Below are 20,509 nucleotides of genomic sequence, written 5' to 3'. Positions count from 1 at the left end.
TGACAATGCAGGAAACATAAAACATGTGAAAATGTTACTTTGCTCCCATTAAACCTGATGTCAGGGTTTGATTTCAGCAACACGGGATCGGCCACATTAATTTGACGTTGTTCATTTAGATTTTATTGGTGTTGTGGTTATGTTTGTATTAGAAGATTTGTTTTGGTTTTATGGTTGGTTTATAGAACTGTAAGTGTGAAGGCTTCATGATTAATTTTAGGCTTATTATCTATGTCAGTAACACTAAAATAAAAATAATTTAAGTCAACATTGTGTCTGGACTGTTTTGTTTTGTTTTGAGAGGAGCTATGTAGTTTATAACATCTAACTAGAAATTCTACTGACTGAATGAACTAGAAAACACCTTAAAGATTATATATACATTGGGTTTGGTGTTAGGAGTTAAAGGCCTAAGACGTAAGATGAGTTAATCTTCTCTTCTGAGACTCATTGGTCTCTAATGCAAAACGGGGATCAAGATGACGGTTTGTGGGAGAAGCAAAATCAGGATGGATAACTGGTGGTGAAAAGGAGTTGATGGATGGATAAGCAAAATGTGGTGCAGCCACACAAGGGAATATCATTTGGCATAAAAAGGAATGAAATACACATGGATGCATGCTACCACATGGATGAATCTTGAAAACGTCATGCTAAGTGAAAGATGCCAAACACCAAAGGCTACATATTATATGATTCGATTCACATGAAATAGCCAAAATAGGCAAATTCATAGAGACGGAAAGCAGCTAAGTAGCTGCCAGAGACTGGGGGAGGGAGAGTGGGAGCAACTGCTTAGGTACCGCATTTCCTTGTGGCTGAGGAACAATGCTCTGGAGCCAGGTAGACAGGACGGCTGCACACGTGAAGGTACTAATCACACTGAACCATAAGAACAATCTAACAATAGCCAGAGGGGAGAGGGGAGGGACAGTAGGGAGAAGGGTCTTCAGGAACTACTATAAAGGACACATGGACAAAACCAAGGGGGAGGGTGGAAGCAGGGGAGGGAGGTGGGTTTGGCTGGGGTGGGGTAGAGAGGTGGGGAGAAATGCAGACAACTGTAATTGAACAACGATAAAATAATTTAAAAATTGAAAAAAATGGCTTAGCCATTTTAAGTGTAAATTTTATGTTATGTAAATTTTATGTTATGGTTATTTACCATAATTTTTTTAAAAAGTGTTTCTGCAAAATTGACTATCCATACAAAAAAATAAAATAAAATTAGACTCCTAATAAATATCCACCCCCCCCCACACACACATAATAGATGGGTAAATGACCTAAAGATGAAGAAAGTATTAAAAACTTTAAAGGAAAATATTATTACCTCAGAATAATTAAGGTTTATTTAAACACACACACTGCACTGACCATAAAGAAAAATATGGATACTTTTAACTACATAGAAATGCAAAATATATAGGAAAGATATTGCAACAAATTAATAGACAAAACAGAGATTGGGAGAAGATGTTTGCAACATAGATAACTAACAAAGGATTGATATCTAGAATATGCAAGGAATTCCTGCAAACATACAGGAAAAGGCAAGTACTCTTCAATTTTCACACCTGACTCAAGTCCCGCATGAAATGTTCCTGGGTCGGGGTCCCTGTATGTGCAAAGTACACGTGTTAACCGAAGGGAGAGATGGGTGAATAGATAGATGGATGAAGAACAAGCAATGAGATTCCTTATATGCTGCCTTTTCTAGACAGCTCGCCTCCATCCTCTGACCCCGTCCTCCTCTCTCACCAATGTCCCTTTCTTCCTCAGATGCTCCCTGTCAGAAACACTGAGGTGCGGTGACTTCTGGCAGGCAGGGTTTGGAAGGCAAATCCAGAGGGTTCTTGGCAGGGAAAATTGCCTCCTTGAGGTCTTGGGAAGGGCAATATCAACAAGGGTGGGCTGGACTGGGGTGGGGATGGTGGGCCAAGGTTTCCAGAGTTTGCTGAGCCCTTTGCACAGAGGCAGCAGGTCAAGGAAATGCCAGACCTGCCCTGGAGCTCCTGAGATGGCGAGCCCGCCCCTCACGTTACCATAAGGAACTGAGATTCAGACGTGGGTGTGAGTTTCTTAGAATCACCAACTAGGAATTTTCCAAACTGGGTTTCATTCATCCCCAACTCTCCCACGTGCTCCTTAACCCGAGACAAGTGAGGAAATCCCCGGGTCCAGAGCGGGAAGGTGTTTTAAAGTACTGACCAGAAGGGGTAGAGTGAGTCAGGCAAAACAAAAGGTGAGTGGAAGAGCTGAGTCTTGGAGGAAGTTGGGCTGAGCACCGAGGAGGAGGCAGCAGGCAGGGTGAGCTGTGCCTGCAAAGGCGCAGAGGACCAGACAGCGGAGGTCCACACAGGAGGCCCTGGCCATCAGCCTAGGGGCTCAAGGGGCCAAGCTGGAGTCAGGGCAGAGAAGCTTTGAAGGGAAAGACCAGGGATTGGCATTTTTCCTTCCCACAGAAGGATCCTGGAGAGAATGGGGGGGGGGGGGGGAAAGGGAGAAGAACATGGTGGAAGTTGTGTATGAAGGGCTTACTCCTGCCCCTGCTCTCCCAGTCACCACTGAAGCATGAAGTCTGCGGGTGAAAGGGATTCTATGGCGAAGGACCTCCATTCTACGACCTCTCGTAAATTCCTGCCTGGGCAGACCTTGGTGAGTAGCCCCGCCCCAGGCCACATAACTTCTTAAGTAAAAGATTTATCTTGGCCATAACAAACACTGTCCATTGTTCTTGTGCACCTAGATTAACACACCTTTGAAATAACCACCCTCAAGAGAGCGCATAATCTTGTAAATTATCCTGTAATCCCATCCCTGCCGTGTTTTCTCCCACCTTTAAGTAATCTTCCTTAGTCCCCTTCCTTAATTTCAAATGCATAAAGGAAAACCACAAACTCCATTCTCCAGATCATTTGAGACCTTGTTTCCTGGCAGTTTGGCTTAAATAAAATCTTATAAAAATTCTTTAGAGTTTTGGACATTCTTGTGACCACAAATCAAAGGGAAGGAAGGGGAGAGTGAAAGACAGGAAGAAAGGAAGGAAGGAAAGAGAAAAGGAAGGGAGGGAGGGAGGGAGAAAAGAAGGAAGGGAGAAAAGGCTTTCTGACTTGGGGCCGGCATCGGAGAATTGCCTTCATTCCAGCTGAACCATAAATAAGATGGGAGGAATTGACAAGCTCAGGAGACAGGAAGCTGACTTGGCTCTTTAGAGGCCCATCAACTTCTCTGCCCTTTATTGAACCAAGGGAATGCTGTTAAAATCATTTCCAGGGGAGGAAATATCTTTTCACTTGATTTTGCAATTGGAAGTCAGTTGTTTTCTAATCATATTAAATTCCGCCTCTGTCACTTACATATATCTAGTCTGAAAAGGCAGAAAAGTCTTTTAAAGCTGGCGGGTCCATTTTTTAAAATCTGTCAGTGCTCCCAGGGCCAAAGAATTCTGCCAGCTGAAATATGATTTTATCTACCCATCCAAACTCACATTCCAGCGGTATTAAAGTGCCCTCCCAATCTTTAAACGAGGCCGTAGAATCATCATCCCCTTGGGAGGAGCATTCTTGTTCCATGAGAATGTCTTATCTGCTTTTCAAATCAAATACAAAAATAAGATAATTTGCAACTTACAAAAGCTCATGTGCTGGGTCTTCTCAAGGGTTCAGATACGAACTTCTGGGCCTTAGAAAGAAAATTTGTCATAGAACAAGCCAGGCTGAGCTCCAGTTCTGTCCCGGTGATTCCACAAATTGTGCAACAGTGAGGGGGAAAAGCCACTGGAGGTGATGTCAGTTATCTTATCTTTCAAATGGGGATAATTATCTTTGCCTCTCAGAGATTTGTAAGAATCAAGGAAATGAGATAGTAGTCCTTGCAAAAGGGGCTCCAAATACAATATACACTCAATAAATGTGAGCTCCTATCATCAATTATATAAACAGATTCTTGGAATTCTTTAGTCACTAAACTGAATGGGAATGGGGTGGGCCCCCCTACCCAGCTCTACCCAATCCCCTGCTCCAGGTTAACCCTTCCTCACCCTGAAGGTTTAGCCCAGGTCTCTTTCTGCCTACCGATGGGGAAACTCAAGAGTTAGAGATTTTAGCTCTGACTGCTGTGGCTCAGTGGGCTGATCCCAGTCCTGCACACAGAAAGGTCGCTAGTTCAATTCCTGGTCAGGGTGCATGCCTGGGTTGTAGGCCAGTTGCCCAGTTCAGGGTGTGCAGAGGCAACCATTCGATATTTCCCTTGCACATCAATGTTTCTCTTCCTCTCTTTCTCCCTCTCTTCCCCCCTCTCCAAAAACAAATAAATCTCATCTTGAGAGAGAGAGTGAGAGAGTGAGAGAGTGAGAGAGTGAGAGAGTGAGAGAGGAGTGAGAGAGGAGTGAGAGAGTGAGAGAGTGAGAGAGTGAGAGAGTGAGAGAGTTAAAGATTTTAGTCTTAGTTGCTGGGCTTAAGTGATTAGTGCTTGTGGCAAGCTGTTACTCCAGGAACTGGAGTGCACGACTTCCTGACTCTAGGCTGTGGAAGAATTCAACCGTTGTGCCCCAGGGGTCTGCAGGGATGGAGAATTGGAGTTGCTGATCAACAGGTAAAGAAGTCCTAGCAAATCACTGCTGGACTGCAACTCTTATTTCATTAACCTTTTCCCCAGCCCCTTAGTTATCCTTTCTTCTCCTTATAAAACGGTTGGCTTGAGATGAGATGTTGAGGTGGTTTTGGAGGGTACAGAACCTGCTGTCTTCTCAGATCACCAGCAAGAAAGTGCCCGTAAAGATTCAATCCCTGTCTCTACTTACTGGTTCTGGTAGAGACAGACACATGAAGGCCATCTTTTCCAGTTTCACTACCACTCTTCCCTGCCCCTGGGCTCCAGCCACACTGTCCTTCAAAAAGGCCAAGTACAGTCCAGACATGGGCCTTTATAACCCGCAGTCACTTCTCTACTTGTAGCACGCATGTGCCCTTAGATATTTTTTATTCAAAACAAAACAAAGAGAACTTCTTTAACTGGAAGAAAGCGTATTAAAGTCTGTCTCCTGGCCCTGGCCAGGTCGCTCAGTTGGTGTGAGCATCATCCCGATACTCCAAGGTTGTGGGTTCAATCTCAGTCGGAGCACATACAAGACTCAACCAATGAATGCATCAATAAGTGGACCAATAATCAGTGTTCCTCTCTCCCTCTCCTTTCCTTTCTCCCTCTTAAATAAATAAATTAAATGTAGCAAAATAAAATTTTAAAAAATCTATCTCCTGGCTTATGATCTATGGGACTGTCAAAAAAACATGTGCTGGGAGCCTGAGGTGTTTTTCTGCTTCCTGACCCTGTCGAGAGGTTCCTGCTTGGAGGCTCTCTGCCCGGGTCTGTGTGTCCCACCAGGCAGACTCATAGCCTGGTGCTTCATCTTCTATCTTACACCCACTGTGCCCGCAGGCTCCCACACCTGGCTCTCTGCAAGTATCCCACATGCAGGCCCCATGTTACCCCACTTTTGAAGGCAGATGTCATAGCCTGGAGGTCCCCAGAGTCAGCAGTGGCAACCCCAGCAAAGAGAGAAACTCCCGAGTTCTAACAAAGCTGGGCCCCGAGGTTGGCTTGATTGTTACTAGCTGGGGTCATCAGGTGAGATGCTGCCCCTTTCAGGACCGTGGCTTCTTTATTTGTGTAAGGAGGCATCCTACCTCAGAGGATCCTCTGGGATGCAGTAGGTGAGGCACCTGGCAGTAGTAACAGCTAAGATAATTATCAGGTCACTGAGGAACAAACCTCAAATGGGGGGGTGTCAGGAACTGGAAGAGGCAATTAGGAGGATATAGAGGGTGGGTGGGCATTCTTGGGCTATCTCAAATGTTAACTGTAGGAAACAACCAACTTCTGGTCCCCAAGAGTCCAGTCCTGCATCTCTTTGCACAGAAGGTGGGGGATGACCTCCATTTCGAACACTTACTACGGCGGCTGGTCCCTCCTCACACAGTGAGCGCACTGCCCACGCTGGGGTCCTGGACAAAGCTGAACTGCTGTGCCGGCCATGGATCATTTCTACAGGATGTCAATGCTTTTGTTCCCCCTATAGTTGATTATTACAGACAGAGCCTTTCTCTCTCTGTAATGTGGGCACAGCTCGTTGAGTGCCAGCTACAGGCCAGATCTGTGCCTGAGATACAAGTTCACCTGCCTTGTGTGCAGTGGACGGGCCATCTGCATGTTAACCCCATTTTGACCTCTTTCTTCAGCCCTTGGGTCCAGTTTCTTTTTTAGGACAGGAGGGAACCAACATTACCTGAGATGCTACCGAGTGTTCTACTTTGTGCTATAAGCTTGACAACTAGCATTTTGTGTCGGTTCTCTGGCTGACTCGGCTTCTTCAGCATGGTCAAACTGGGCTTAGCCATGTCCCCTTCTCTTTTGAAGAGTCCTGGTCTAATTCAGTGTCAGCATCAGAATGCTCCCTGGAAGAAACTCTGCTGCCATCTTGCTGTGTGACCTGCGTAAGTCCCTTCCCCTGGGCTCCAGATGCCCCATCTCTACAGTGACCCAGCAGAGTGGGAGGGTCTCCCCAGTCACTCTCTGCTCTGATGTCTTGAGTTTGCCAGGCATTGGCAAACATTACTAGTTATGTGACCTTGAGCAAGTGATGTCACCTCTTTGTGCCTCAGCTGTCTCATCTGAGAGTTATAATTTACTAAAAAATTAGAAACCAGCTTGGTATGAAGTAGGCCCTGTACGTGAGCAGTTAGGCTCATCACTACCACCAACACCATCACTATCACCATCACCACCAGCACCAGCACCACCCCACCACCATCACCCGCACCATCAGGGTGTGGGTGGATGTGGCTGGTGTGAGGAAGACTGCTCAGAACAGAATTGATAGACACCTGGATACAGCCCTTGCTCAAGCAAGTTTCTGCCTCTTCCCCCAGCTTCAATCTTTTCTTTTTGAGGTAGGTGGATTGGGCCTGATAGTTAGGGCAAGGGGTGGATCTTATGGCCAAAGACTAGACCCTTTCCTTTTCCTTGTTCCTGGTTCCTAGCTTTCTAACCAAATTCTTTAAACTTTGAGTTCTGGGACAGAGTTTAGTCTTTGTTTCTAGGAGGCCATCAGTGCCCAGCTCTGCCCTCAGCTAAAGGCAGCCAGGCTAATCTGAACAAGAGAAAAAGAGCTGGGGCAATGCAAAGGAAGAAAGAAATCCAGGTCTGCAAGGTTTGTACGTTGAATTTTTATTTTATTTTATTGATTTATTCTAGAGAGGGGAAGGGAGGGAGAGAAGCATCAATGTGTGGTTGCCTCTCATGCACCCCCTACTGGGGACCTGGCCTTCAACCCAGGCATGTGCCCTGGCTGGGAATCAAATCGGCAACCCTTTGGTTCGCAGGCTGGCATTCAATCCACTGAGCCACACCAGCCAGGGCTGCAAGTTGAATTTCTTATCAATGTAACACTGGCATTGTAGCCACACACCCCCTTTGGGAGACAGGAGACAGACTGGAGAGGAGAGGAAAGGAGGGGATAAAATGGGAAGAGAGAGCAGGAAGGGGATAAAGGATGGGGGAGGGTCTGCATGAAGAGGCCACCAAGGCAAGACTCTAGAAACAACACCCTCCGTCTTCTCTGCTTACTGGAAATCACACTGTGTGTGGTCAATTATATCTCGATAAAGCTGGGGGGAAAAATTCCAAAACTAGGTGTGTGTGTGCCTGGGGGGCAGTTGTACTTATTTGCTGCCTGCCTGTGTGTGTGCACAACTGCATGCGTGTCTGTCTTTATGACTGTGAGTGTGCTTGAGCGTGCATCTATGTGTATGTGCCTATGTTTGAACAAGCGTCTGTATGGCCATGTGTAGGCAGTGCCTGGCACATATTAGGTGCTCCATATGTATGTGCATATGTTTGAGTGAATCTGTATCATTATGCATGTGTGTGGCTGAGTGTGCATTCCTGTACATTTACGAGTATCTGAACGTGCCTGTTGCTTCTCTGTGGTGTGGGTGAAGCCTGGACTCATATTGGTGTCTGGGTATGTGTTGTAAGCACGTGTCCCCACACATAGGTGTGAGGGTACCTTTGAAGTGTGACTGTATCTTTCAGTATATGAGGCTGCAGGCTGTGAGCTTGCCTGCAAGGGTGGTACGTGAGCACGCCTCTGGTGTGTGCTGTGCAGGCATGTGCGTGCATGCACGTGTGGATGCGTGTTTGTGATGAGGGTATGTGTGTGTCACGTGTGTGTATTTATGCTGTGAGGGTGTGTGCCTGCACGTGTGCGTGCATGTGCATGTGTGTTGTGAGGGTATGACATGAGGGGGGGTGTGCATGTGTGTGTGTGTGCTGTGAGGGTGTGTACTCTGGGCACCTGCGTGTGCAGGGAGCCTGGTAGCCCTGGGTTTATTTTCCCTTCCCCAAGTCAGGAAGTGCCTGTGGGTTTGTATGATTGGTCAGTTCCCCTTTCACTTCAATGGGGGCCATTAGGGCCTCTGGCAGCCTGTGGGCGGTTCCCACCCACTCAGTTAACTCTGCTTCCTTTGTGGGAACCAGGAGGGTGAGCTTGCAAAAGCTCAACTAAAACTATCTCCCTGGTTCCAACACTGTGGGGGGAAACACCAGGGCTCTGGCCCCGCTGCGGGAGCCCCTGGTCTGTCTCCCTCCTGTTGCACCCCTGGCCCTCGGCTGGGCAGCACGACAAGACCCCTTCCCAGCCAGGTGAGCCGCAGCCCCTGCAGCAGCCACGGACAAGGCAAGAGATCGGGAGGCCGACTACCTGAGTTTCGATGCTACACCTATCCTGGGTGAACTGGGAGCCTTTGAACAGGTACCTGGAACTCTCAGAGCCCCCACTTCCTCACAGGCAAAATGGGAGGTCTGATATCAAAGTTGACTCTCCCAATGATGCTAGTAAACCTGAACTGAGACCATGAACATGCGCCGTTACCCTGAGAGCAGTAGAGACCTGAGGGTTTCAGACAGGGCCTTCCTCATTCCAGATCAGTGGAGTCACCTTCCAGTTCTTGTCATGACAAAATGACTCCTCTCCACCTTGTTGAGACATCCCCTCTCCACCTGGGATGCCTCTGCATGCTCCAGCAGGCCCCCCACACGCTCTGCTCACCACCCCTAAGTGACTCAGTATGCAGGTATTTTAGAATCTCAAAGAGACACACCTAGCCCTGGATGGTGTGGCCCAGTGGATTGAGCACTGGCCTGCAAACCCAAAGGTTGTTGGTTGGATTCCCGGTCAGGGCCTGTGCCTGGGTTGTGGGCCACATCCCCAGCTGGAGGCGTGCGAGAGGCAACCAATCAATGTATCTCTCACACATGTTTCTCTCCCTCTCCTTCTCCCTTCCTTCCTTTCTCTCTAAAAATAAATACATTTTTTAAAAAAGAGACACCTAGAAATAACTGTTGCCACCACAAGCTGCAACAATGACCCACAGGGGTCTTATCAACAGCCCAAAGGTGACCTGCATAGCAGAGATCCTCAGAGCAGAAAGGCACGTCTCTGGGAGGCAGGGGGACCCACTCGAGAAGCTGTGGTTTTCCTCTGGGCACCTTGCCTGCCTCCCCACCTCTCCCCTCCCACATACAAAAATATATGCACGCTTCCGACCTGGGGTCTAATCCACCTGTAGTGAGGCCTGCCCCAGAGCTGCTCCAGGGCTTCTGGTTTCTCTGAACAGGAGGAGGAGGACACGACTGAGGAGGCTGAAGGAAAGAAGACCCTTTGGAATGACGTGGGTTGGTGGAGCACTCGCTGTCTCAATGCCCAGGTTTCAAGTGTAGACTCCTGAGCCACTGATGGTGATCTGGTCCCTGTCTGCAGAGAATCTGCAGTGCATCAAGGTATGGAAGTGGAACACTGGCCCCTGAACAGCATCCATGACCTCACCCCAGAACCTGCGAGGGTGTTCCGTTTACACGGCAAACAGAATATCAGGGTAGTGCAGTGGTTTTCAACGCATGTGCTGCAAGAATTTTTTATATATGCAATACCTGACTATTTAGTCAGGGCCATTAACCTCTGTTGGTAACCGCCCTGCCTGGTTCCAGAAGCTGTAAGCCCTCATGGCTAAGGCTGAGTGAGAGACCTTGGGACCCTAAGCCACTAAGGAGACAAAGCTTATCTCCCTGGCAGGGGTGCCGCCTCTGCCCCCTTTACTTTACCCTGCTTGGCCCCAAGCCTGAGCAGTTAGCCAATGATGGGTAAGATTCCTCAAGGGAGGGACAACCTAAGACAGGCATGGTCATGAAGGGGCGCTCAGGGAAGGACTTGAGGGGCTATAGAAAAAGGGGGTGATGGGCCCTCACCTCTCGGCTTTGACATAGCCTGAGTCCTCATTCTGTCTGCAAGAAGTCTCCTAATCTCCTGGATGCCTTACTTCCCCTGCCTGACTTAAGCTTGAAAAAATGACAGAGGGCGGTGCAGCTTTGTGCTGGAAAGGGTGGTTCCCCCGGGGCGATCAGGCCTAAGAAAGAACACATAAAATCCTGTGAAACCTGCTTTGCTAAGAATGCCCTCAGTTTTCTGATAAGTGTCCAAGCATGAAATGAGTTTGTTTCTCAAAGTTTTATAGCCCTTTAGCTAACTGACCCTGACTCAGAATAAGCCCTGAGTTCTTTGTATGTTATCTGTTGTTTGATCCTTACTGCCTGACAATGACTGATGAGCTTTACCTGTATTCCTGTGCAAACTGAGCCCAATAAAAGCCCATTGAGGAAAAGGCTCCTGGCCCTTCTCCTTTGAGAGATTGGCCACCTTTCCTCCCCAAGCAGATCATGTCTTGGTAGACTTATTCTCATCCACAGCAGACAGGGGGTTCTGTGGGCAAAACTACCCCACAGACCTCTTTTTCCTTAAATGAAAAAATGACAACAGCCAACACAACAACAGCTGTCCAGTGTGAGTGCCATCTTGAATCATAAATATATGTCATGTAACAGAGTTGCATCTTATTGGTCATGTCACATAAGAAGGTTGTGCGTAATTGGTTAATTCTTAGTGCCAGAAATCCTTATATAGAAGTATAGGCACCTGATTTTTTTAAAAAGTTATTTTGGGGCAAAGAGGGTAGGAAATGACTACTATTATTTTTTATAAATCAATCAAAATTATATATTTTTGTCAAATCGACAAAAATATATTTTCTTGGTGTGCCGCAGAATTTTAGTAATTAGTTTGTGCTATGAGATAAAAAGGGTTGAAAATTGCTGGGGTAATAGATAGGGAATTAAAGCGGTTAACCAACTGGCCTTTAAAAAGTTGCAGAAATTCTGGATTATCTGAGTGAGTACAAGACAAGACCCCTTAAAACTGGAAGGCAGAGGCAGAAGAAGGGTCCAAGAAAGAAGCAGAGGCGGGTGATGCAACCGGTGTTGAGGGCGGAAAGAGACCACAAGTCAAGAGGTGCCGGCAGCCTCTGGAACTGCAAAAGGCTGGGAAACAGGTTGTCCCTGTAGGGCTTCCGGAAAGAAACGCAGTCCTGCCGGTGCCTTGATTTTAGCTCAGGTGAGGGGAAAGCCACTGGACAGGAGGTAGAAAGTGACAGAAGCCCATGCCAGTGTTGCTCCTAGCTGAGCAGGCGACATCTGACGCAGCCATCCCTGTGCCTCTTGGAGGTCCCACCATCCAGATTCAGCCTGGAGCGTCGCCCCCTACACTGGAAGACCTCACAGTGCTGCTACTGCGTGTCGTGCTGCTGCGACAGAGAGGGCTCCTCCTCTGTGGTTGCCCGCCATCTCAGAGCCCCGCAGCAGAGCTAAGGGCCCTTACAGTGGGTCCGGTTCAGTGAGGAGGCTCCTGCAGGTCCCACGAGGACCACGGGGATGAGGACAGTTTCCAACAGCAACCGCTAAGCCCTGGGGTCCCCCTCCCTGGTCTTGTGGCTGAGTCTGCTATGCCACACGGACTCTTCGCCCTCTGGACAAACCCTTGAGTGCCTTGCCAGCCAGTCCCTCCCTCCTTCTCCACCCCACCCAGCCACACATCCTGTATATGTCTGACCCTGACTGTGGACATATATCTCCCTCCCAGGTAGCTCCTCAGCCTTCTTTTAAACCAGTGGGTACAAACAGCACGAGGCTGGGTGGAGGATGTTGCCTAACTGGGCATGTGTCCAAAGGTTTCTGAATCCCCACTCTGACCAGCCAGGATGTCCAGGACTTAGGGATAAAGGCGTCTTCATCCCATCTCTGTTAATAACCATATCCACCCGCACTTTTAGGTCAATGAAGACAAGAGAAGAAAAGACAATTTTGAAACCTCTGTTTAGTCTAAGCCCCTCAGTTATCCATCTCCTTCTGGTTAAGAGGGGTTAGCATTTTCAAGTCAATCCAAAAAGCAACTGCTCTCTGCTCAGCCCCAGAGAGAGAAGTATAGGAGAAATATGGTTTTAGAAAGTTTACTGTAGCCCAGACTGGTGTAGCTCAGTGGGTTGGGTGTTGTCCTGCAAACCGAAAGGAAGACAGTTTGATTTCCGGTCGGGGCACATGCCTGGGTTGCGGGCCAGGTGCCAGGTTGGGGGTGCGTGGGAGGCAACCCATAGATGTTTCTCTGGCATATCGATGTTTCTCTCTCTCCCTTTCTCCCCTTCTTCTCTCTCTAAAAAATAGATAAACACAATCTTTTAAAAAATAAAAAATAAATCTGGAACTATTCTAAAATTTGAAAGAATTTGTTTGAAAGAAAGTCATACACTAGCTGAGGAAGTAACACTTTTGGCAGCTCTCTTTTCTAGTGGTTCTGACCACTCTCTGCCTTGGAGCTTGGAGTTCCTTTTCATGCAAGAGACTTAACTCACACATGTCTACGAGCCCCTGAGGGGCAAGACCATGTATGACCTCTCTATCTTTCCCAGGATCCGGGCCAGGGCTCGACTCATACTAAACACAGAATCAAAAGAATCGAGAATGTCAGAGAGGACGAGAACATCTGGGCTCTGTCCAGGTTGCTTCGCTGCTCAAAGGCCTTCAATGGCTCCTCATTCAAGGCAGCACAAATTGCAAGCTCCTTGGTCAGACGTTTAAAACCTTCAGGTCCCAGGACCACCACGCACCTCTCTTTTCTCCTTTTCTATCACTCCCCCGCCCCCCCACCATTGTCGTGCAAGACTCAGTGTATCAGTCTGGGTTCATTTGGAGAAGCAGTACCACTAGGCATTATGGAAAATCCGGATATATTTAGGGATCTGACTTTATGCACTTACAGGAGCTTAACAGCTGCATAAATAATTGATGCAGGGCTGTGGCCTCCACATTCAGAGTCCTGTCTGAGGCCAGCAGGCAGACAATGGAGAAATAAAATAAGGTCAGGAGTGGGGAAGAGCAAGGCAAGCTGGACCCCGTGGGAACAAAATGGAACTCGCATTGGTCTCTCTGTGTGTCCGAGCCTCTAGCTTCCATCCTGCAGTTGACCTGCAGGAGAAGCAGAAGGATTTCTTGAAGAAATTGACCCACGAGACAAAGAAACTGAAGGAGAAGATCCAGCTGGAGCCGCAGCGGGTCCAGGCCTGGCTGCCGAATCACACCACCCCCACCAAGAGGCTGTAGGTCTTGGTCCACACGCCTGAGCTGCGCAGCGTCTCTGCTCTGATTGAGCAGAAACAAAAGGCTGCGTTCACTTCTATTTCTTTGTAATTTTTAAATGTTTGTTATTTATTGGTGATACAGAAATTTATATTACCAAAACTAAGGTCTTTATTATTTAGGTTAAAATGGATTATTTAGAAATATTTTTGCAGACAACCGCGGCCCGCACAGGGAAAGTCTCCCTGCCTCTGCTCCTCTCGCGGGGCCCCAAGCGCTCACCAGCAGCCACTCAGCCGTGCCCAGACGGGCCTGCCCCGGGGTGTCCAGCAGTTCGGCACCGAGTACCAGCAGCCCCTCACCCTGCAGCGCACAATCGACCTGTACCCTCTCACCAATGATACTTTTGGTGCCAAAGAGCCCCTCTTTGAGGATAGCTCTGTTGCAGCCAGATTTCAACGCAGGAGGGAGGAATGTGGTGAAATTGGAATGAGGACTGTAGAAGGGGCTCTGATGGTACATGAGCACCGGCTACCCGCTGTGCTACTGCGGCAGCTGGGAACGACGTTCTTCAAACTATCTGGTGGTGAACTTAACCCAGGAGAATGCGGAGTTGAAGGACGAAAACGCTTAAGGACGGAGATAGTAGGCGGGCAGGATGGAGTCCTGCAGGACTGGGTCATTGATGACTGCGTGGGTCACGGGTGGGGACCAAATTTTGAGCCTCCTCAGTATCCATGTGTTCCCGCATGTATTACAACACCGAAGGAACATGAGAAGTTGTTTCCGGTTCAACTTCAAGAGAAAGCCTTGTTTGCTGTCCCTAAAAATTGCAGCTGGTAGCGGCACGATTGTTTGAATTGTCTGATGACGCGCCAGGATACGGACCCATCACTCCTAGTCAGCTCTCGAGTGCGTGCAACTTCACATACACCTGAGCTCCTTCCTGCACAGGGCAGGAGTAAAGGAAGCCGTCTCTGCGAGCACAGCTCTACACAGCACAGGATAGACACAGTAGCAAAGGGTACTTTTGTTTGTTTTATCTCTTTCCCAACCCCTCAATCGCCACCTGCTTTCCATTGTTGGAATAGTAAAGTTGATAGGAAGAACTAGATAGCAGTGTGAGCATATGTGATAATGTTTAATTTGCTTTTGTTTCTACTCTTTCATTTTTGTACATTAAAGAAAGTGGACCTCTTTCTATTTGTTATTTTTTAATTTCACATTAAACTTGAAAAATATTTTAAATTTTAAAAAAAAATTTGTATTCATTTCAGGTATTTGGTATAGTGATCATCTAATCACTACGCCTACACTTCTCCTTTCAAATCTCATTCAGAATGCTCTTTTGGTCAATTCTAACCCAGAGAAAATTCCAGAAAACATAGCTCCAGCTCAGCTAAACTTGACCAGACACACACTTCCCCAGCCCACTTCCTTCACTGGTGGCATTCTTCCCCGTTCTCCTTCTGAATAACTCCAACTCAACAACCAGGGCCCCGTGCAAATGGCTCTTCACCCCTGAAGGGTCTCCTGTCATCCTGGACACTTATGCGCCAAGGACACTCGGAACTGACCTCCGCTTTCAGAGAGCTGAGGTGGTCTCCATCCTCCAGTGTGAGGCCCAAGCTGAGTCATCTCCGGGACCCGAGAGACTAGGCACCACTAAACGTGACCTCGGTCAGTCTCCATGCCAACCCTTTGAAGCAAAGTGGTTTATCGGCCCCCATTTCACAGCAGAGGGAGACTAAGACTGGAGAGCAGATGTCACCTGCCCCGATGTTGCACAGCCCATAAAGGCAGAGGCAGGACTTGGTCCAACTGATTCCAGAGTCCAAGTTCTTAATCACCAAGCGAATCTTGGAGTAGCACAATATGAAAAGCATGATGAGAGTGGACTAGCCAAGCACCCCGGTTTGCCTAAGACTGAGGGCGTTCCTGGAATGGTGGATTTTCTTTTTTTTTTTATTTGCTTTTGTTTTTTTCTTTTAAAGATTTTCTTTATTTATTTCTAGAGAGAGAGGAAAAGAGGGCAAAAGGGAGAAAAACATCAACTGAGCCCTGACTGGGGACCAAACCTGCAACTCAGGCATGTGTCCTGACCTGGAATTCAACTGGCGACCTTTCACTTTGTGGGATGACCCCATCAGCGCAGAATGCCGGATTTTCAGTTTGAAAATCGGGATAGTCCCAGTGTCGCGAGTGTACGTTCGCAATATGGTTTTTCCTATATGTCAGCTGGGCAACTGCTTGGCTGGCTGCCTACTGAGCAGCCCAGCACCAAGGAATAGACAAGAGTCACACACTAACTATTCTATTCACTCTCAGCTTTTATGGAATGCAGGTTCACTCAAAGTAGAACATCAACATACATTAATATCCTACTCACACTCATATAACACTCACACACACACACACACATGCAGAGCAAACAGTGGGGAATAACGAATGTGAGTCCTGGAGTCTCAGTCTGCAGGTCCAGGACACAGCACAGTGAGCAAGGGAGCTGTTAGCATCTTGCAAGGAAGGGTCTCCAAGGCCAGGTGGGCAGCAGGGCAGATGAAGTCCTCAGTCCAGCAGGGCAGAGCCTCCAGCAGCTGATGCCAAGGGAGATCAGCATGGCGTGGAGCAGCACTTGGGTGTGTGGAGCTTGGCTTCTCAGCAGTGGTCTGGAGCCTGACTCAGTTCTACCCTTGAGAGTAGTGTGCCCCACCCTTCCAGGTCTCTTGATAAGTGTCTTGGCCCCCCTGATGGCAAGTGGGGAATTTCCCAGGAGCCTATCTATGTGCGGTCCTGCTGTGCAGGCACAGCTATATTGGTCGTGTGTGCAGATATTTAGGTGTGTGTCTCCTTGCCAGGCATGTCTAGTGTAGTTTTCTTCTTGAACCGAAGTGTCATGGCTGACAAAGCTATTTTGGTTGACATGAGCGACTCCATTTTGTTTTATATACTTTTTGCCATCTTGACCAGACCAATGCCATTTGCTTGGTCCTGCTCTCCACACCCAGGCAAATTGGGACCAGTTGGTTCCCCGAGGAGAAAGTGCTCTGGCTGTTCCAAAGTGGGAGAGGCTCTGGGAAGCCAGGGAGGGGCTCTCCTGAAACACTGAACCTGTGCTACCCTCAAGACCAGAACAAGAAAGGAGCTTTCAGATTGGCTTTGTGATTCAATTCCTTCCTTCTTCAGGAAATTTCACTTCTTGGTTATCCGGAAAGCAATTGCTGGGCCATTATAGTTCTGCGGTTGCTGGTTGCACTTGAACTGTGGTTGGAGGAGATGTGAGGTAAGGAGCGTCAGGAAAAGGTCATCATGGTCTGCAGATTGGACATCAAAGCAGATTCATGGAGGCTGCAGGGTGTGGATTGGCTTCTCTGGGCCCCATCCTGCAGAGGTGGCTAAAGGAGCACCAGCAGAGCAGATGGAGGTAGAATCCCAACTCCCTGAGCATCAGTGTTGCCAGGAACTGCTCAATCCAACCGCATGTGCCAGCTCAGCCCTGCAAGGGGATGTCTCCAAAGTCACAGAGCGATCAGGAGCAGGGATGGAGCTAGACTCAGGTTTCCAGGCCTCTGCCCCAAGTGGGGAGACCACCTGGGCCAGGAAGAGTGGCGCGTCTCACTGCTAACTTCAGGCGAGCTGCTTCGCTGTCTCTGCTGCCAAGACTATTACTTTACAGCTGTTACACTGAGCAAGTTCTTGCCTTCTCTTGTTGTCAGTTTTCTTCCAGGTAAAGTGAGGCAAGGATGCCTACCTCTTGCGCTACTGAGAACGTGAACAAAGAAACTTGTCTGAACAGCTGGCTGGCTTATCTTAACAGCTAGGAACTGTCTTTGTTTGGGAAAAACACCTTGGTAAGCTTCTTGGAGAGACTCACCAGGCTGGATATAATACGCTGGGCACCTCTTCAGTGTAACACGTGGGGCTGGGAGAGGAAGAGATGGGGGAGGGGAAGGCAGGCAGAAGAGCCAGCAAGAGGGAGAGAGCCAGCACCAGGGAGGGGGGACCAAAGGAGACTTTTAGAATGATACACTGACACTGTTCTTTAGAAGTTGTTTGTGACACCACCTGTCCCCTCTCTATCCCCAAATCACCAGTAACATCTGCCAGTTCCAGAGTACTTGAAATGACTTTGTATGTGCACGCACGACTCAAAGAGAGCTAAGTTTCCTGCTTGAGGCAATAGGAAACAGACCACACATGAAGAAGAAAAAGCTAAGGATTTGAGAAGGTTTGGTTTGGCAGAGACCGTGGGCTATACATGGAGATCCATCCACTCTCTCCCTTTCCTGGGCTCACAGCTACATTCCCCAGCCTCCCTGGCAGTTAGGTGTGGCCAATGATGCAGCTGGAGCCAGTGGAACGTGCGTGGAAGTGATGAGTGCCTCTTTCAGGTGTGGCCCAGGAAGCCTCCCACCAGCCCCTGCCCCTCACTGCTTGGGGGACGGCCTTGGGAGCCAGGTGTGGACAATGGTACATCCAACATCAGCCAGGCCCGCCACCACTCCCACAAACCTGGGAACTCCTAGATTTTATCATGAGAGAAAAAGAAACCTTCTTTTGTGTTGGGTCCCTACATTCTGGGTCTAACTGTTAAAGAAGTTTAGCTTCTACAAAACAACAAACCACGAAAGGCTTTAGACTTCCGGGAGCTATGAAATCGGGGTGGAGAGCTGGGGGTGGAGACTGTGGGCCACACAGTTTAGCAGATCTCCAAGAAGGGTGGTGCCATCTGACTCGCAGGTTGCACAGGTGGCGTGTTGTGTCTGCCCTGAGCCAGTGACAGCCGTTCTGACGATGATGATGACTGTTAGTGAAGAGCTGGTCTCCCTCAAATGGATTCATGAACCCCACCTCTCAGGGGGCAGCTGTGGATGCTGTCATTAGGATGAAAAGCTTGTCCAAAGAGAGCTTAACTGGATTTTTTTTCCCTCAATGCTGGGGGAGACATCTCCTCCACATTTGTTACAGGGAGGAGAGATTATTTGGCTCAGGAAGGAATGAAAGGCATTCCTGTCCTCAGGGAGGTCTGAGCACCTTCCCTACCCGGTGCATTTCCAAGTTTCTGCCCTCCTGATAAGTCCCGGAGCCCCACAACAGAGAAAGGGGCAGGACGTGCATTAAGGAAACAGTGTAAAGGAAAGCACCCAGCCTCTGGTGGGCTCCTGGGGCCGGGAAGACAGCCGTGGGGCAGGGCACCAAGAGCCTCAGAAAACTGGACTCCCTCTTGCTGCCCCTGAGGCCTTGTGGGGCATGGGCACTGAGGCTCTGGGGCCTCGCACCAGAGGCTGAGGTCGCACAGTAGAGATGAAGTTGACGGCTCAGCGCCCGCTTTGGAAGGGTGCTGCTGGCCTCCACCAGAAACTGCTGCAATGGATAAATGGATAGACGTCGAGCACCAGCACCCAAGCATGCAGCAGCGAGGCTCACAGCATCGGTGGCAGCGACGACATCTGGCAGCATCCTCAGAGTCCCCTGACAGTCCCAGAATGTGATACAGAACCTCCGGTCCATTGAGTAAAGAGGGGGTACAGCTGGTTTCAACTGACCTCGAAGAACAGAGATGGAATAGGATTTGCTGCCTGAGGTGAAAGAGTCCACATTTGTCACCAGAACTTAGACAAGAGAGGGCTGTTTGTCCACATGATCCCTGGATCAGAGGCAGGCTGTATCCAGTGACCCAAGCCAAACACCCTCTGCTCTGTCCACTTCTTCCCCAAGCTGTGGCTCTCAGTGACCCTTGGCATCTCAGGCCTCTCCAGAAGCTCGGAGACCTGGCCTCCTGAGCAAACTGACCCCAGGCAAGCAGGAGGTCTAGGGGTTCAGCTCCTGGGGAGCTGGAGCAAGGAGCAGGCAGGGAGAGGGGGCAGAGGAGAAAGACACGAGGAAAGGAGCTGCCAGCGTTCTGTGAAAGCTCAGCAAGACTCACTGAGGGAGGATCGTGGTGAGGGGGTGAACTGCATTGCCAAGACAACCAGAGGGGCAAAGGTCCACCGAGACCATTCACTTTGCTGACGGACCATTTCTCCCCAGGCTGGAGATGGGGAAGAGCAAGAAAAGATGTCCAGGGAGCCCAGCAGAGTTCCGGACCAAGGAGCTTAGTGTGGAAAACTGGCACCTCCTGGGCTCATGGTGCCCCTTCTCCCAACAGCCACGGCCAGCTTCCCAGTGACTGTGGCTCCTGAGGCTTCCTGTCCGTGGAAGAACACCGGCTCTGAAGCCAGCCAGCCAGAGTTTGGGTCCCCGCTCTCTCGTGTACTAGCCCTGCTTGGGCAAATGGCTTCACATCTCTGAGCCCCAGGTTCTCCATCTGTACATTGGGGTTATAATACTGGCCAGGTAGGGCTGTTGTGGGGAATCAATAGAAACAGAACTTGAAAGCAATTTGTCACAATTGTCTCCATTGTGACTTAATGACTGAATGTTTGCTCTGCATGGGCCCTTTTCCTAAATTATCTGATTGAAATTCTCTCCATGATCCCTCTGGGCACATGGGAGAGGGGAAGCCCAGAGAGGCAGAGTGATTTTCCCAGGGTTACTCAGCTTTAAAGTGGCCGAGCCTGGCCTATCACCCAGGCAATGCGAGCCAGTGCGCAGGTTCTGGGGCTTTCCCTATCCTTCTGATGTAAAGCGGTTGTCATTGGTGCTCCAAGTGAGCCTGAAATTTCAGCGGGAGTGTGAAGAAAGGAAGCATCATTCTGAGAAAGATTCTCGGTTGGGGCAGGTTGAGCTGAAATTTTCCCAGGAAAAGCGGGACATCAGCAGGAGGAAGGGGTGGAGTGGAGGCATTGCCCGGCAGCGGCTGCAGCTGGAGCCAAGGCGGGAAGGCGGGGAATTGGAGACAGTGGAGAGCCAGAGGTGGACCATGTGGCTGTAGCCCAGGCCTCCAACAGACAGAAGCTCCGTGAGGACAAGGACCAGGTCAGTCCCCTCCCCTGCCATACCCCACTGCCCACCTGGGGCCTGGGCCATCATAGGCACCGGACACACATTT

The 20,509-nt window shown here is 49.1% G+C and overlaps 1 protein-coding gene across 1 annotated transcript in view; it reads left to right on the top strand.

The window, feature by feature from the left end:
- Positions 1-14,736, top strand: part of LOC112306512 (uncharacterized) — a 29,520-nt gene extending 14,784 nt beyond the window's left edge. Inside the window, 3 exon segments of the mRNA XM_045197013.3 lie at positions 13,414-13,500; positions 13,720-14,347; positions 14,350-14,736. Coding sequence (XP_045052948.3) covers positions 13,414-13,500; positions 13,720-14,347; positions 14,350-14,456 — 822 coding nt within the window. The 3' untranslated portion in view covers positions 14,457-14,736.
- Positions 14,737-20,509: the final 5,773 nt, after the last annotated feature.

This window comes from Desmodus rotundus, chromosome 1, assembly GCF_022682495.2.
Source record: "Desmodus rotundus isolate HL8 chromosome 1, HLdesRot8A.1, whole genome shotgun sequence".
In the NCBI taxonomy this organism is placed as follows: Eukaryota; Metazoa; Chordata; class Mammalia; order Chiroptera; family Phyllostomidae; genus Desmodus; species Desmodus rotundus.
The sequence above is the reverse complement of the archived record's forward strand: the minus strand, read 5'-3'. Positions and strand labels throughout refer to the sequence as shown.